This window comes from Lepidochelys kempii, chromosome 2 (genome assembly GCF_965140285.1).
Source record: "Lepidochelys kempii isolate rLepKem1 chromosome 2, rLepKem1.hap1, whole genome shotgun sequence".
Lineage (NCBI taxonomy): Eukaryota > Metazoa > Chordata > Testudines > Cheloniidae > Lepidochelys > Lepidochelys kempii.
The window spans coordinates 149,099,948-149,116,827 of record NC_136381.1 but is presented as its reverse complement, the minus strand read 5'-3'; the positions used below and the strand labels follow the sequence as shown (position 1 = coordinate 149,116,827).

The window sequence follows — 16,880 nt, the reverse complement described above, 5'->3', positions numbered from 1 at the left end:
TTTATATGTTACATAAGGTGACCCAGGGATAACGACTTTTAAGTCAGTGGAATTCATTTAGATATATACAATTGTAATTGAGAAAAATATGCCTTTATGGGGTTCTGTACAGAGAGAAGGTCACACTCCCTGTCCCAAAGAAGGATTAATCATTTTATATTGGTGCACTTAACTTTGTGAACAGATTGAGAAGTTTTCCAGATTTCAAAATGGAATAATAATATTTAATCAGCTAGTGTTAAAAAGAAAGAAATAAAAAGAAAAGCTGAGACCCGAACAACCATCTCTTTGACAACTGGGTATTTGAAATAAAATGAAAAAAAATTCTGCTACTAATTGAGATAAAGTAACTTTTATAAAAAATATATTTCACAAGTAGACTGTTAAAGGTTTTTTAGTAAAATCTATATTTTTGTACATTTTGAACAAGTTTAAATAGAATCCATTCCAAATACATTTTAAAGTTCTCTACAGACATTATGCACTGGGTATCTATTCAAGGATGTTGGGCTTCCAGTGTAAGACAGCAAAGAACTCTTAGCTGTCAAAGGTATCTTGGTTCTCTAAATCAGTGTTTCTCAACCTTTTTGATACTAGGGACTGGCTTGCTGCCTTCCTAAATGGTGTCATGGAGATCTCAGGAACCCTCACTGGTCCATGAACCCATTGTTGGGAAACAATGCTCTAAATTACTGGTAGCTCAGACACATTTTAACTTGCCCCTGGAATATCCAGTGTTGCTCCAGTTTCCTCTTTGGCTGGCTAAGATTGCCAGCTTCCATTTGATACCTATCCAGAAAGTAGAAATGACTTGATAGGCTTCCAAAACAAATTATTGTCCCCTTGATATTAAATGGGGTTTAAGACCGCATAATCTGTTCAAATTACTCTACTCTCCCAGTGTATTCAACAGTTTAAAAAATGGAGTGGATTTTCAAGAGTTTAGCTTTGGTTTAACACTCCTCCCATTGAAATTAATCTGAGTTTTACCATGGACTTTAATAGAAGCAGAGGTAGGCCATTCTGAGTACATTTTAAAATGCATGGGATTTTGCCTCAAGCCCATGGGAGAGTTTGGTGCTTCAGATAGCTTTGGCTAGATGATAAATTGGCCAAACTTATTAAAGTAACTTCTTACTTAACATTGTCCCGGTTAACGTTGTTTCACTGTTACGTTGCTGATCTATTAGAGAACATGCTTGTTTAAAGTTGCACAATTCTCCCTTATAACGTTGTTGGGCAGCCGCCTGCTTTGTCCACTGCTTGCAGGAAGAGCAGCCCGTTGAAGCCAGCTGGTGGGGGCTTGGAACCAGGGTGGACCGGCAGTCCCCCTATCAGCTTCCCTAAGTTTCCCAACAGGCTATTAATTGCCGGGCAGTTCAAGTGTCCCTCCCCCCACTGCCATGTGCTGCTCCTGCCCTCTGCCTTGGAGCCGCTCCTGGGAGCCTCCTGCTTGCTGTGCAGACAGTGTGGGGGAAGAGGGGTGCTGATGTCAGGTCCCCCTCCCCCCGCTCCTGTACCCCATCTCCGACAGGGCTCAGAATGGAGGGAACTTGCTGGCAGCAGCTGCTGTCTCAACTTGCTGATCTACTTAAAAAGGCAGTGTACTAAGAGTGGGGTCAGCATACTTAAAGGGGCAATGTGCGTCTCTCTCGCATGCACGCGCACACACATACATGGTGTGTGTCTGTCTCTCACACATGCGCTCCCTGGCACTTTGGAAAGTGGAGGGAGTTGTGCACTCCATTGGGATAGTGTGGGTTCATCATCACATTCAGCCACTGCCATGCATTTATAGTGTCTCCACCCTCAATTTGTGCTGCCTTGTAGAGTGTGAGGCTACATTAACAACGTGTTAACCCTTGAGGGCTCAACCAAGTGCTAGTTCATCATTTAGCAGCAAGGCATTCCCTGGGAAATATCCCACTCTCTGACTCTACCACCTCAACCAAGTCTGGCAAAAAAAATTTCCCTGAAATTTTCCTAACTCCTCCATTTACATTAATTCTTATGGGGAAATTGGATTCACTTAACATCGTTTCACTTAAAGTAGCATTTTTCAAGAACATAACTACAACGTTAAGTGAGGAGTTACTGTACATAGCACCCACAAACTCTAATATTGGTTACTGAGACACTCATAGTGAAAGGTCTTGCTCATAAAGAGTCACGGTACTCTGTTGCAGACTACCAGACCTATTTAACTAAATAATTTAGTCATGTGGAATGTCTTCAGCAAAAATTTAGTGTTCAAAAAAGTTGCTTTAGCAAGTATAAGCTGGGCCTGGCCTGGCCCAAGATGTTGGATGGCCTTTGATGCAGGCAATACAATGGTGAAAGTTGTGATGCCCATAGATACTCATGTCTATTCACTTCAGTTTTTAGGAGATCCATATGCTTTTATGCAGCATTTTCCCTTGGCCTCCATATCTGATGCCTAGTTTGGGCAAGCTATCTTGCAGCCTTTTTTATATCTTTTAGAGGAAGTAAAGATGTTGTAATTCTTGTTAGCTAAAGATACTAGGCCAGATTCTTACAGCTAAACCACACAGAACACATGCCGGGGGGGGGATGGTAGTGCAAAGGATGTGTTCAGTTAATTTTTGTGTGTTCTGAACACCTTGCAATGTATTTGAGCGCTCTTGGGCTACTTTCACCATGCTGAGCTGCAATGGCCATGTGGGGAAGAAAACAGTGTAGGACGGAGGTAGCAGTCTGACTACTCTCTTCCCTTGCTACACTGGCAGAAGGGATAAGGGGGTTGTAGATTAAAAACTCCTAGATCATCTCTGGGCTATCAAAGGATCATCCTCATATTGGCCTGTTTATTCATATTGTGATTGTCTGATCTGCCGTTTTCTATAACTCAGGCCATAGGACTTGGTTGTATTAATTTCTGCTTCAAGTCCAATAGCTGTAGTATAACTACAGTATTTCTTTTGCAAAACTATCTAATCTTCATTTTAAAATTGCCAGCAGTGGAGACCTGGAGCTTACAAAGCTGTTCCACTGATTAATTGCCTTCCCTGTTAAAAAAAAAAACCAAACAAACAAAAAAAAAACCCAAAAATGAGCCTTATTTATCGTCTGAATTTTCCTGGCTTCAGCTTCCATCCATTGGTTCTTTTTATACCTTTGTCTGCTATATTGAAGAGTCTTCTGTTATCAAATATTTGTTCCTCAAGAAGGAACATATAGATTGTGATCAACTCACCCGTTAACCTTCTCTTTGATAGACTCAAGGGACTCAATCTATTTAGCTTATCACTCAAAGGCATGTTTTTCAATCTTTTAATCATTCTTCAGCTCTTCTCTGAACTCTTTCCATTTTTCAAAATCTTTCTTGAACTGTTGACAGAATTAGATATAAAATAACCTTTTGACCATTACTCAGTATTCCCTTTTGTAAACCGAAAGTTAGCATTAGCCCTTTTGGCCAAAGCATTGCACTGTGAGTTCATGTTCAGCTGATTATCTACTATGACCCCCGAGTCTTTTCAGAGTTGTTGCTTCCCAGGATAGTCTCTCTCCTCCTGCCATTGGCACTCACTGCCATTTGGGCAGAGGGCCCAAAGCTGAAGCCCAAGAACTTCAACCTCAGGTGGTGGGGCTCGGGCTTCAGCTTTGGCCCTGGGTGGTGGGGCTTGAGCTTTGGCTCCAGGCCCCAGGAAGTCTAATGCCAGCTCTGGTGACCCCATTAAAATGGGGGTCCCCACTTTGGGTCCCAAACCACAGTTTGAGAACTGCTGGCTAGGATTAATAGCAGGCTGACAGGCCTATATTTATCCAGATCTTCCTGTGTATCCATTTTAAATATTGGCACATTATTAGCTTTCTTTCAGTCCCCTGGAATTTTCCCAGTGTTCCAATAGTTACTGAACATCAACATTAATGATCCAAAGTGCAAGGGTGGATCTTGGGTGCAAGTTAGCTGGATCTGCTGATTTAAGTGTCTAACTTATTAGTGGCTGCTGTTTAATGTCAGACTTAATTACTATTAGAATGAAAAGTATTTCTTCATATGCTATATACAGTTGCTTCTGTCACTAATACAGAACAGAAATATTTATTGAACCCTTCTGACTTTTCTGCATTATGATTGACAATTCTACCATGTCTGTCTAGGAATGGACCAGCACCGTTGTTAAGATTCCTTTTTGGTTTTGATATACTTTACAATAAATAAATAAAACCTCCTTATTATCCTTAACTCTGCTTTCCATAAATTTCTCATTGTGTCCCTTTGCTGGTTTACACCAGCTTTAGTAACACATTATGTCAGAAGCCTCATTGGATTTGAGACTTTGACCCAGCAAATCACTGGCCTCCCACTCTCTTTAAAAGTTGAAATGTTATTCATACATCTGGATTTTTTGGTATAATTTTAATGTCTGAATTGACTGAAATTTAGGAGCCATTGCTTTCCACTGATAAAGGAATTGATTTAGAAGATTTTAGCAGGAGAAGAGGTACTAATGAATAGTAAGAAAACTGTAGGTTACAGCTACCAGTACCACAGAGATCCCAAAAAAACTTTGTGTGAGGAAAATGTATGGTTGACTGCACTGGTAGCTCAAGAATGAAATCCGGTGATATACCTTCAGAGCACAAGCATTAAAAGGGTACTTCGATCATAAATTGTGTTCCTCTGAAAGCAAGTAATTTTCTCATAAGTCACTTTAATATTCTTTTGTCATACTGTTAAATTTTCACTATTAGACACCTTTCGCAATCCAGATAAGTGAGGGATTGTCACCACCTGCCCTGCAACCTTGGGTGCCTCACAATGCTTTGATGATGTAGCTCCCAACCTGGGCCACTCACAGAAAGCCTGTTAGCATGCAGGTCACACACTGACTGTGTATAGCTGCAGCCCTGGTCCAGCAGCTCTGACCCCTAGCAGCCTGTCAGCAACACCACCGGTCACACTCTGGCTTCCACCAGCCTTGGTTACTACTTGCCGGTTGACCCCCAACACACTCCTAGTGCCAAATTTGTCCAACAATGAGAGTTCTTCACTATCCAGGCCACTCCTGGATACTTCAGATATTAAAGGTCAGTTGCCCTTGTAAAGGGTCAATATTCAACAGTTTGCCACTTTAACTGGAATTCCCAAACAGTTCAGTTTAAACACAGAATTGGATTGGTTTGGATTAAAAAATCTTAATTTATTATAAAAGAAGATAGGATTTGAAGTGAATTCAAGTATCAGGTATTAAAGTCAGAAATGGAGTACAAGAAAAATAAAGATGAAATGTTTTTTCTTAGCTAAAACTTAATCTAAATATGGTTAAAGGTAAAATCCTTACCATATGTTTCCAGCAACATGGCTGACCAAATTCTCAGGTCAGGATCTCCCCCCAAAATCAAAGGGCTGGTTCCTTTGTTGTCTTTGGTGAAAGAGAGTGAGTTTGAGGTTTTCTGCCATTTACTACAGACTAACACGGCTGCTACTCTCAAACCTCGTATAGTCCAGTTAATCTTTGAAGTGGATTCTTCTGAGGGTTACCCCTTAAAGCAAAGTTTATTCAACAGTAAAGAAGGTGACATGGAGTCTGGTGGTGAAGGAGGCTCCCATGCTCTTTCTTCTCACTTGTGTTTGGTGAAATGCAATTTTTCTTTATCTCCTGCCATTTCCTCTGCCTGCTGTCTCACAGACCCTTTTTACTACTTATATATAAATAGAGGCACACACATTTCTTCGTTCAGAAACCTTCTGCCTGGGCAGGGTTGCTGCATGGGTTTGAACATGTGCTAAGAACATCAAGCGGGGAGATTTCATAACTTTACATATGTTGCTACATATATTTCACCATGATATTATTGGCCAGCGAGTTAGTTTTCACAAGGTATATTTTGTACAAAGATTATTGTCGTGAGTAGAATGTGAATATGTGGTGTTTTCGGTCACAGTACCCAAAAAGGGAGAAAAGCCAGAGACTCCATGATGTCCACTAAGATCTTCACTATTCCTAATCTGTTTTATGTGAAAGGTGTTTGAACGTTGGGATAAGCAGCATCTTATAATCCTAAAATAGATAATGAAATCAGTAAGTATGCCTAATGAATTAGAACCATCTAAGTTCTCAAAACAGTGTATGGATCACTACCAGTATTGGTGTGGTCACTGCTCTTCCTGGTTATCCACATAGCCAGGAACAAACGAACCAGGAACCAGATAATGGAGGATTGAAAGATTTGAGGTATGGGAAGGGTCCATAAAACAAATGTTCTCTTATGAAATGGTGTGCAGAATGAAGATGGAGAATCATTGAGTTTGGGAAGACAGTTAATATCTTCCTGCTCCCAACTCAGAGGAGGAAATCAAACATCACTTAATCTGTGTCTGTAAGGTAGAAATAAGCAGAGCTATACCTGTATGGTCATCTGTAGCATTTGGTGTGGCTTTTCTAAACTCAGGGTGTGAAGATTTAATTTTCTAAATGTTATTTTTGATTGCTTGATTGCTTTCAACTTGATATTGTTGCAGTCCTATAAATATAAGTAGCAGTTCTATTTTATTTTTCATTGTAATGTTATAATACAAATGTTTTTAAATGTTAAATATTTTGATATAATTTAGTTTTCTATGTACAGTTCCTACCTGTTTATATACCTTCAGAAGAGGAAAAGAAAAATCCATCTTTGTATGCAAATAATGTCAGAAGTGTAATGGCAGAGTAAGTATGCTGATAATATATTGGATTATAGACTAGAAATAGACGCTTGATTTCACTTTGGTATCAAAAAGAAGTATTGAAGGTTATCAGTATTTGCCTGCCTGCAGATAAATGTAGGTTATATTTCAAAATGATATATTTAAAACTTCTTACATATTTTTAACTTTTCTTTCTGATGTATTTTGCTATTTGAGAAAAGTAAGAAACTGCAGTGATTGGCAGAAAGCAAGTACTATAGCAACACTAAACTGCCTTTATTGTAATTCCTTTAGCTTTCTATATACCTCAGATCTTAACATGGTACTTATCACATTTTGTTATGGTGTAAGAACTTGGCAAAAAGAAATAGCGACTATAACTTGAAGTTTAGCTTTGTAAGAGAATTTACTTGTTTAAAAGTTTTATGGCAACTTTATGGAAAAATCAGTTTTCATTTTATTTTTTGTCTAGTTAGAAATATATACAACCTTTAAATCAGTGTTTGAGTATAAATTCTACACATATTCATATGTCAAATTAAAGTAACAGCTTAGAAACTCTGATGAGATGGCCGCCAGGCTATGTGGGTTGAAGGACACTAAGGCTACCCTTTGCTCGTTGGGCATGCATACCCCACAGTCTGCCAGAAAGCCATTTCAGCGTCCGCTGCCGTCGAGGCCTTGGCAAACTCGACAGGGATCTGGGTTTAACCATCGCTACCCTTCCTCCTCTTGCTCGCCAGCCCAGCCTGGACCCACTAAGTACCCAGGGGGGCCAAAAGCAATAGTTTTGAGGGTGCGCTCGAGAGTGACACCCCAGTCATCTGGCTGCATCCTGCACATCGTTTCCTCAACCACCTTTTCCCTCCTGTTTGGCCTGGTCGCAGGTTACCTCTGACTGCTGGGTCCTGGACATAGTAGCTCGGGACTATACCCTGCAGTTTTTGGATACCCCTCCTTCCAGCCCCCCTGCTCCTTGTCTCTCTTCAGGGACCGCTTTCATGAACAACAACTGGTTCAGCAGGTCAACAAGCTCATGCAGTTGGGGGTGGTTCCTCAAGACATGGAAAGCGGAGGATTCTATTCCCCATACTTCCTAATCCCAAAGGCCAAAGGGGACCCTCAGACCCATCCTGGACCTGCGTGGCCTCAATAAGTCTCTCAAGAAGTTGAAGTTCCTCGTGGTCTCCTTGGCCTTCATTATCACATCCCTGAATCTGGGGGACTGGTATGCCACTCTTGACTTAAAGGATGCTTGCTTCCATGTCTCCATATTCCCAGGACACAGACGTTTCCTGCATTTCATAGTGGCTGGGCGCCACTTCCAGTTCATGGTGCTGCCCTTTGGCCTGTCCTCGGCCACCAGGGTGTTCACGAAATGCATGGTGCCGGTAGCAGCTTACCTCAGACGTTGAGGGATTCCAATCTTTCTGTATCTCAATGGTTGGTTCATCAAGGACAGGTCTCCAGAGTAGGTGCATAGAAGTCTCAACCAAGTGCACTCCACTTGCAGCAAGCTGGGCCTGTTAATAAACATAGAAAAGTCCACGTTAACACCGGTCCAGCTCATAGAGTTTATCGGAGCGGTTCTGGACTCCACGCGAGCCAATGCCATCCTTTCGGAAGCACGCTTTCAGGCCATGTTGGATCTCATTGCCCACATAAGGAGGCATACGATCACTACGGCTCACACAAGTCTGCGGCTGATGGGCCACATGGCAACATGCACGTACATTGTCAGTCAGGCCTGGCTTCATCTGTGACCTCTGCAGACGTGGTTGGCAACGTGGTCTATGTTCCCAACAGGCACCCCCTGGACCGAGTGGTCACGGTACTGAGCCACGTCCTCTTGTCCTTGGATCGGTGGCTAGACCCCAAGTCAGTGCTGCAGGGAGTTCCCTTTCTGTCACCATCACCATCGCTCATCCTGGTCTCAAACATGTCGGACCTGAGCTGTGGGCCCCACCTGCGTGAGCTCAACACCCAGGGCCGTTGGCTGCAGCACGATCTTGCCTTCCATATCAACATCAGGGAGCTCAAGGCAGCGTGCCGGGCCTCTGAGGTGTTCTTGCCCCACCTGAAAGGCAAGGTGGTGCAGGTCCTCATGGACAATACAGCGGCAATTTATTACATCAACAGGCAGGGTGGCACCAGGTCGTCACCCCTGTGTTGGGAGGCACTCAGCCTCTGGGACTTCTGCATGCTGTGCGGCATGCCATCCATCTGGTGGTCACCCACCTTTCCGGAACCAAGAATGTCCTGGCAGATCACCTCATCAGCATCTTCTCATCTCACCACGAATGGTCCCTCCATCCAGAGGTGGTCAGCCTTATCTTCCAAAGGCGGGGGACTCCCCAGGTGGACCTATTTGTGTCCAGATGGAACAGGAAGTGCCACATATACTGTTCCTTGCACAGCAGAGACAAGTAATTCCTAGTGGACGCCTTCCTGATTCCATGGTCGGGAGCGCTGATATATGCCTTTCCGCCGTTGCCATTTGTCCACAGGGTCCTGCTCAAGGCAAAGCAAGACAAAGTATCTCTCATCCTCATAGCCCTGGTATGGCCTTGCCAGCACTGGTTTGGCATGCTGCTGAGTCTTTCGGTGGCCGACCCGCTGCAGTTACCTCTCAGGCTAGATCTGCTGTCCTAGAACCACAGCAACCTGCCGCACCTGATGGCGTGGCTGCTGTGTGGCTAAGTACTGATGAGCGGGAGTGCTCAGCTGCAATCCAAAAGGTCCTGCTGGGCAGCAGGATACCTTCCACTAGGGCTACCTATGTTGCAAAGTGAAAGTGCTTCACATGTTGGGCCTCAGACAAGTACATTCATCCAGAAGAAGCCTTACTGCAGGACATCCTGGACTATTTGTTGCATCTTAAGCTCCAGGGCTTGTCTGAGGGAACTGGGATTGTTTAGTCTGCAGAAGAGAATGATGAGGCGGGATTTGATAGCTGCTTTCAACTACCTAAAAGAGGGTTCCAAAGAGGATGGATCTAGACTGTTCTCAGAGGTAGCAGATGACAGAACAAGGAGTAATGGTCTTAAGTTGCAGTGGGGGAGGTTTAGATTGGATATTAGGAAAAACTTTTTCAGTAGGAGGGTGGTGAAACACTGGAATGCGTTACCTAGGGAGGTGGTGGAATCTCCTTCCTTAGAAGTTTTTAAGGTCAGGCTTGACAAAGCCCTGGCTGGGATGATTTAATTGGGGATTGGTCCTGCTTTGAGCAGGGGGTTGGACTAGATGACCTCCTGAGGTCCCTTCCAACCCTGATATTCTATGATTATAAGATTCTCTTCAGTCAAGGTACACCTGGCGGCCATTTTGGCGTTCCACCCGCCGCTTAAAGGGAGGTCAGTCTTCGCCAATCCCAAGACGGGACGATTCCTGAAAGGTCTAGAACACCTGTACCTGCACATCCGGGACCAGGTCCCCCCGTGGGACCTGAATCTTGTGCTTTCGAAGCTCACGGGACACCCTTTTGAACCCTTAGCTTCCTCCTGCCTTCTGCTTCTCTCCTGGAAGGTGTCCTTCTGCGTTGCTATAACTTTGGCTGGCAGATGTCCTATACGGTCTTCTACAAGGACAAGGTCCAGCTGCACCTGCACCTGGCTTTTCTGCCCAGGGTCGTTTCCCAGTTCCATACTGGCCAAGACATTTACTTACCGGTCCTCTGTCTAAAGCCTCGTAAATCAGATGAGGAGTACAGGTTGCATACTCTGGATGTCAGACGGGTGCTGGCCTTCTACACTGACAGAACACGGCCATTCCATAAGTCAGCCCAGAGAATCTCATCTTAGATTGCGGCCTGCATCCGCTATTGCTACGAGCTGGCAAAACAGTGCCCCCACCGGCAATCGTGACGCTCACTCGACTCGGGCGCAGGCATTTTCGGTGGACTTCCTGGCGCGGGTGCTGATCCAAGAAATTTGTCGGGCCGCTACTTGGTTTTCTGTTCATATCGCACTGTGCGCTGACCCAGCAGGCTCAAGATGACATTGGCTTTGGCAGAGCTGTACTACAAGCTGCACAGTGGTGAACTCTGAGCCCACCTCCATTGATACTGCTTGCAAGTCACCTAGAATGGAATCGACATGAGCAAGCACTCGAAGAAGAAAAAACAGTTTCCTACCTTTTGTAACTGTTGTTCTTCTAGGTGTGTTGCTCACGTCCATTCCATTACCCACCCGCCCTGCCCCTCTGTTGGAGTTGTCTGCAAGAAGGAACTGAGAGGATGTGGGCTGGCAACACCTGATATACCTTGACATGAGTGCCACTCTAAAGGGCGCCACAGCTGGCCCTATGGGTACCGCTAAGGCAAAAATCTCTGGCTGCACGCACACCTAGAATGGAATCTACATGAGCAACACATCTTGAAGAACAACAGTTAAGAAAGGTAGATAACCATTTTTTTTTTTCAGCTAAATAGATTGACTCAAAGAGTACAGTCAGACTATAAGGCATATTTTCTAATCCTTTTATCATTATCATGGCTCTTTGAGCCTTCTCCAGTTTATCAAACTCCATCTTGAACTGTGGACACCAGAGATGGACATAGTATTCAGGAGTGGTTGCAACAGAGCCAAATAGAGAGAATAATCTCTCTCTTTGTACTTGAGATTCCCATGTTTATGCATCTCAGGATTGCATTAGCCCTTTTGGCCACAGTGTCGCACTGAGAGCTTATGTTCAGCTATTATCCACCTCAATCCCTAAATCTTTTGCAGATTCATGACTTCCCAGGATAGAGTCCCCCACTGTGTAAGTATGGCCTACATTCTTTGTTCCTAGATTTATACATTTGCATTAGCGTTATTAAAATGCATGTCATTTGCTTGTGCCTAGGTTACCAAGCAATCCAGATCACATCTGTCTTCTTCTTTATTTACTACTCCTCCAATTTTTATTCATCTGCTAAGTTTATTAGTGATCTTTAGGTTTTTTTCCAGGCCATTAATAAAAATGTTACCATCTAGGGCCAAGAACCAATCCTTGCAGGACCCGACTAGAAACAGAGCTGTTGGATTCCCTGTTTACAGTTACCTTTTGAGACCTATCAGTCAGTCAGGTTTTAATCTATTAAAGTGTGGCATGTTAATTTTATATTCTGTTTTTTTAAAATTAAAATGGTATGCAATACCAAGTCAAACACCTTATAGAAGTCGAAGTATATTGTGTCAACACTATTGCTTTTATCAACCAAACTTGTAATGTCATCAAAAAAGATACCTAGTTAGTTTGATAGGATCTATTTCCATAAGCCCATGTTTATTGATATTAATTATATTGGCCTCCATTAATTCCTTATTAATCAAGTCCTGTATCAGCCACTCCATTACCTTGCCTGGTGTCAATGTCAGACTGACAGGCAGAATTCAATACCCCAGATATCCCATTTACCCTTTTTAAATGTTGGCACGATATTAGCTTTTGTTTAGTTTTCTGGAACTTATTGAACATCAACAGTACAGGAAGCTCCTCATCTATTTCTTTTAAAACTTGGATTTGAGTTATCCAGACCTGCTGATTTAAAAATGCATAAAATTTAGCAACCTCTGTTTAACTTCCTCCTGAGATGCTAGTGGAATGGAAAGAGTAATCATATGAGATTACTATGATCTGCTTTTTCCCAAAGGCAGAACTGAAATATTTATTGACACTTCTGCCTTTTCTGCATTTATGAATGGTAATTGTACCATTTCCATTTAGGAATGGACCAATACCATTTTCAGGATTCTTTTTGTTCTTAATATATTTTAAAAAATGCCTTACTGTTCTGGCCATAGATTTCTCCTTGTGTCCCTTTGCTTCTCTTATTAATTTTTCTTCAATTTCTAGCTTCTGATTCATATTCATTACTATGAACGTTTCGTGATTTTTAACGTTCCAATCACATGAATACTCCCACTATGGTTCAATAACAATTTACATAAATGAGTACTTTTTATTCATCTTGTTTGTTATCCAGGTCTGCTAGCATTGGTATATAAACAATAATTTCTTGTCTTAATATCCCTTAACACCTTTATTCATTACATTTATGATACCCTGAGTCTGAGTTATGTGTGATTATTTGTTCTGTTTACCCACTTAACCTCTCCTTTTGTTTCCAGTGTAATGCCCTTTTGACTAATCTAGCTAGTCTGTCACCCAGAAGATTGATTGGTTCCCCTCTATTGACATGATGATTGTCTAAACCTTTTACCACAGAAGGTGGCCTTTTGAAGGTCCCATAAAACCAAAACCCTCTAATGTATGCCACTTTCCTAGCCTTTATTATTTTGTCATCTCTTCTCTTCGTCTTCTATATTGGTCTTCCTTCCAAGGTCCCTGAAGTCTTCGTTTTTCTGTTAAATGCCATCTGAAGCAGTGTCATTCATGCTTACATGTGTCATAAACAGGAAAGCTTTCCCTGCTGATTTTATGCTCCTCACCAGTCTTTCGGTGATGTCTTGTCTTTGCTCCAGGAAGACAGTACACCATCCTGCTGTCCTTTTATGCCTTGCAGAGTGTTCTCTCTACTCTAACAGTCCCCAGTGAGGATAATCCATTGTCTTTGGACAACATTTGGACATAGTTTCTATCTGGCTGTGTCTGAATAGAAACCAGTGCAAATGACTGTGATTTAATGGAGGGCTTGTGATGCAGTCATTTTGTAAAATTAGAAATGGAGTGAGATACCTGCATTGGTTGTGTTTCAAACTCATTTGGTTATTTATTACATTGTCTGTTACTTTAATTTTAAAATCTTCCTAGTGTAACTGAATTCTCCCCTTTTTTAGTTTCAGAAACAAAATGTCTTTGCATGGTAAAAAATGTACACTTAAAGACACTTGGAATTCTTGTACTTTTAGTTTTATGTAATAAAATAAAATATTTTAGTATTTAAAGTTGCAAGTCTCTGACTTCAACAATAACTCAATCACCTGGCTTTCACTGAAGCTCTCCCTAAGCAAGTGACTTTTAATTTTTTTGAGGCAGGTCCCCAATTGCATCTCCTATTTTGCTTCCTGTTTTCGCTTGGCTTCTTTTCCTCCTTGTATTTTCTGAATTTTTAATTCTTTTTTCCCCCATTATTAAATCTGTTGCCCTCTTTTGTTTTTTCGTAAAAACAACGAGGAGTCCTTGTGGCACCTTAGAGACTAACAAATTTATTTGGGCAAAAGCTTTCGTGGGCTATAACCCACTTCATCAGATGCATGGAGTGAAAAATACAGTAGGCAGTTATAAATATACAGCACATAAAAAGATGGGAGTTGCCTTACCAAGTTGGGGAGGGGGGGGGAATCAGTGCTAACGAGGCCAATTCAATCAGGGTGTATGTGGCCCATTCCCAACAGGTGATAAGAAAGTGTGAGTATCAACAGAGGGAAAATTGCTTTTTGTAGTGGTTTTTTTGGTTATACATGAGCAAATTTTGCAGCCAATTGTAGGCAAGTATTTTTCAAGGAACTGCTTGACATGCAGATCTGTTACTAAAGTTGCAGTGCCATGTGGAGTGATTCTACATCATTCAGCTGTCCTCATTATTTCTCCTCTTTGCACTCATGAATTAGGATGGGACCCCAGATTTTGGAAACGGTGCCATAACTCATCCCTTGGTGCAGATACAGTATTAGAGTGCTCCTCATTAGTATAGCTCAACAGTGATCTGTCATATGAGTTGCAATATGTATCCACCAAAAGGCTGAGGTCGTATGTATGTCTATAACACTTGTTTTTAAACTCCTTATTATTTTGGAAAAAAAGGACTTTGGAGATACCGTAATAACGAAGTATGTTTCATAGATGTCATAAAGTAAGGCCAGAAGGAACCATTATGATCATCTAGTCTGACTTCAGTGAGACAAGCCGTTAAATTATGCAACTGTTCAATTTTAAAAGTAGGAGTAAAGCGTAAAACAATGAAAGGGCTACACACAAATCTTACCTAATAATAATTCTCAATAATAGTGAGGGATTTCAATTATCCCCATATTGTCTGGGTATATGTCATCTCAGGATGAAATGCAGAGACAAAATTTCTTGATAATTTAAATGACTGCTTCTTGGAGCAGCTGGTACAGGAACCCACAAGGGGAGAGGCAACTCTCGATCTAGTCCAAGAGGTAACTATAACAGGACCGCTTGGAAATAGTGACCATAATATAATATTTAACATTCCTGTGGTGGGAAGAACACCTCAACACTGTGGCATTTAATTTCAGATACGGGAACTATGCAAAAATGAGGAGATTAGTTAAACAGCAATTAAAAGATACAGTGACTAGAGTGAAATCCCTGCAAGCTGCATAGACACTTTTCAAAGACACCATAATAGAGGCTCAACTTAAATGTATACCTCTAATTAAAAAACACAGGAAAAGAACTAAAAAAGAGCCACTGTATCTTAACCACCATGTAAAAGAAGCAGCGAGAGATAAAAAGGCATCTTTTAAAAAGTGGAAGTTAAATCTTGGTGAGGTAAATAGAAAGGAGGAAAAACACTGCCAAATTAAGAGTACAAATTCAATAAGAAAAGCCAAAAAAGTGTTTGAAGAACAGCTAGCCAAAAACTCAAAAGGTAATAACAAAATGTTTTTTAAATAGAAGCAGGAAGCCTGCTAAACAACCAGTGGGGCCCCTGGACGATCGAGATACAAAAGGAGCACTTAAAGATGATAAAGTCATTGTGGAGAAACTAAACGAATTCTTTGCTTCAGTCTTCACGGCTGAGGATGTTAAGGAGATTCCCAAACCTGAGTCTTTGTAGGTGACAAATCTGAGGAATTGTCACAGATTGAAGTGTCATTAGAGGAGGTTTTGGAATTAATTGATAAACTGAACAGTAACAAATCACTGGGACCAGATGGCATTCACCCAAGAGTTCTGAAAGAACTTAAATGTGAAATTGTGGAACTATTAACTATGGTTTGTAACCTGTCCTTTAAACCAGCTTCTGTACCCAATGACTGGAAGATAGTGTGAGAGACCCAGACCAGTGGGGTACAGGAGATGGGTAGAAGGCAAATATACTGGCCACTGGATGAATACTTTTCTGTTCCCTGAGTGACCAGAGCAGGGGCTGCACTAGGGCAATCAAGAACCTGCTAGAACCAATTAAGACAGGCAAGCTAATTAAGACACCTGGAGCCAATTAAGAACATACTAGAATCAATTATGGCAGGCAGACTAATCAGGACACCTGGTTAAAAAGGACCTCCCATCAGTTAGGGGAGAGGGTGCAAGGAGCAGGGAGTGAGAAGGCGTGCTGCTGCAGGACTGAGGAGTACAAGCAAGATCAGGCTTCAGGAGGAAGATCCTATGGTGAGGATAAAGAAGGTGTTGGAAGGAGGCCATGGGGAAGTAGCCCAGGGAGTTGTAGCTGTCATGCAGCTGTTACAAGAGACACTGTAGACAGTTGCAATCCACAGGGCCCTGGGCTGGAACCCGGAGTAGAGGGTGGGCCTGGGTTCACCCCATGGCCCTCAACTCCCTATTTGAGACAAGAGGAGGTGACCTGGACTGTGGAAGGCCCCTGGCCTATCCCCTGACCCACTAGGTGGGTCAGCAGACACTGCGGGGCTTGTTCTCCTCCCTTTTCCCATAATGGCCAGTGATGAGGTTAGCTGAGTGCACGGCAAGTTTGAGACACTAGGAAAAATGACCAACCTGAGGGCTGCCGTGAATCTCTGAGGCAAGCAAATCCATCAATAAGTGCAGGACCCACCAAGGCAGAGGAGGAACTTTGTCACAATAGCTAACGTAACACCAATATTTAAAAAGGGCTCTAGAGGTGATCCTGGCAATTATGGACTGGTAAGTCTAACATCAGTACTGGGCAAATTAGTCAAAACAATAGTAAAGAATAAAATTGTCAGACACATAGAAGAACATAAATTGTTGGGCAAAAGTCAACATGGTTTCCGTAAAGGGAAATCATGTCTTACTAATCTATTAGAGTTCTTTCAGGGGGTCAACATGTGCACAAGGAGGATCCAGTGGACATAGTATACTTAGATTTCCAGAAAGCCTTTTACAAGGTTCCTCATCAAAGGCCCAAAAAATTAAGTTGTCATAGGATAAAAGGTAAGATCCTTTCATGGATTGAGAACTGGTTAAAAGACAGGGAACAAAGGGTAGGAATAAATGGTAAATTTTCAGAATGGAAAGGGGTAACTAGTGGTGTTCCCCAAGAGTCAGTCCCAGGACTAATCCTATTCAACTTAATCATAAATGATCT

The 16,880-nt window shown here is 42.2% G+C and overlaps 1 protein-coding gene across 1 annotated transcript in view; it reads left to right on the top strand.

The window, feature by feature from the left end:
• The window catches only part of LPCAT1 (lysophosphatidylcholine acyltransferase 1), a 178,636-nt gene that overhangs the window by 56,995 nt on the left and 104,761 nt on the right, over positions 1-16,880 (top strand). Inside the window, exon 9 of the mRNA XM_073332457.1 lies at positions 6,598-6,680. Coding sequence (XP_073188558.1) covers positions 6,598-6,680 — 83 coding nt within the window. The remainder of the gene's footprint in view (positions 1-6,597; positions 6,681-16,880) is intronic.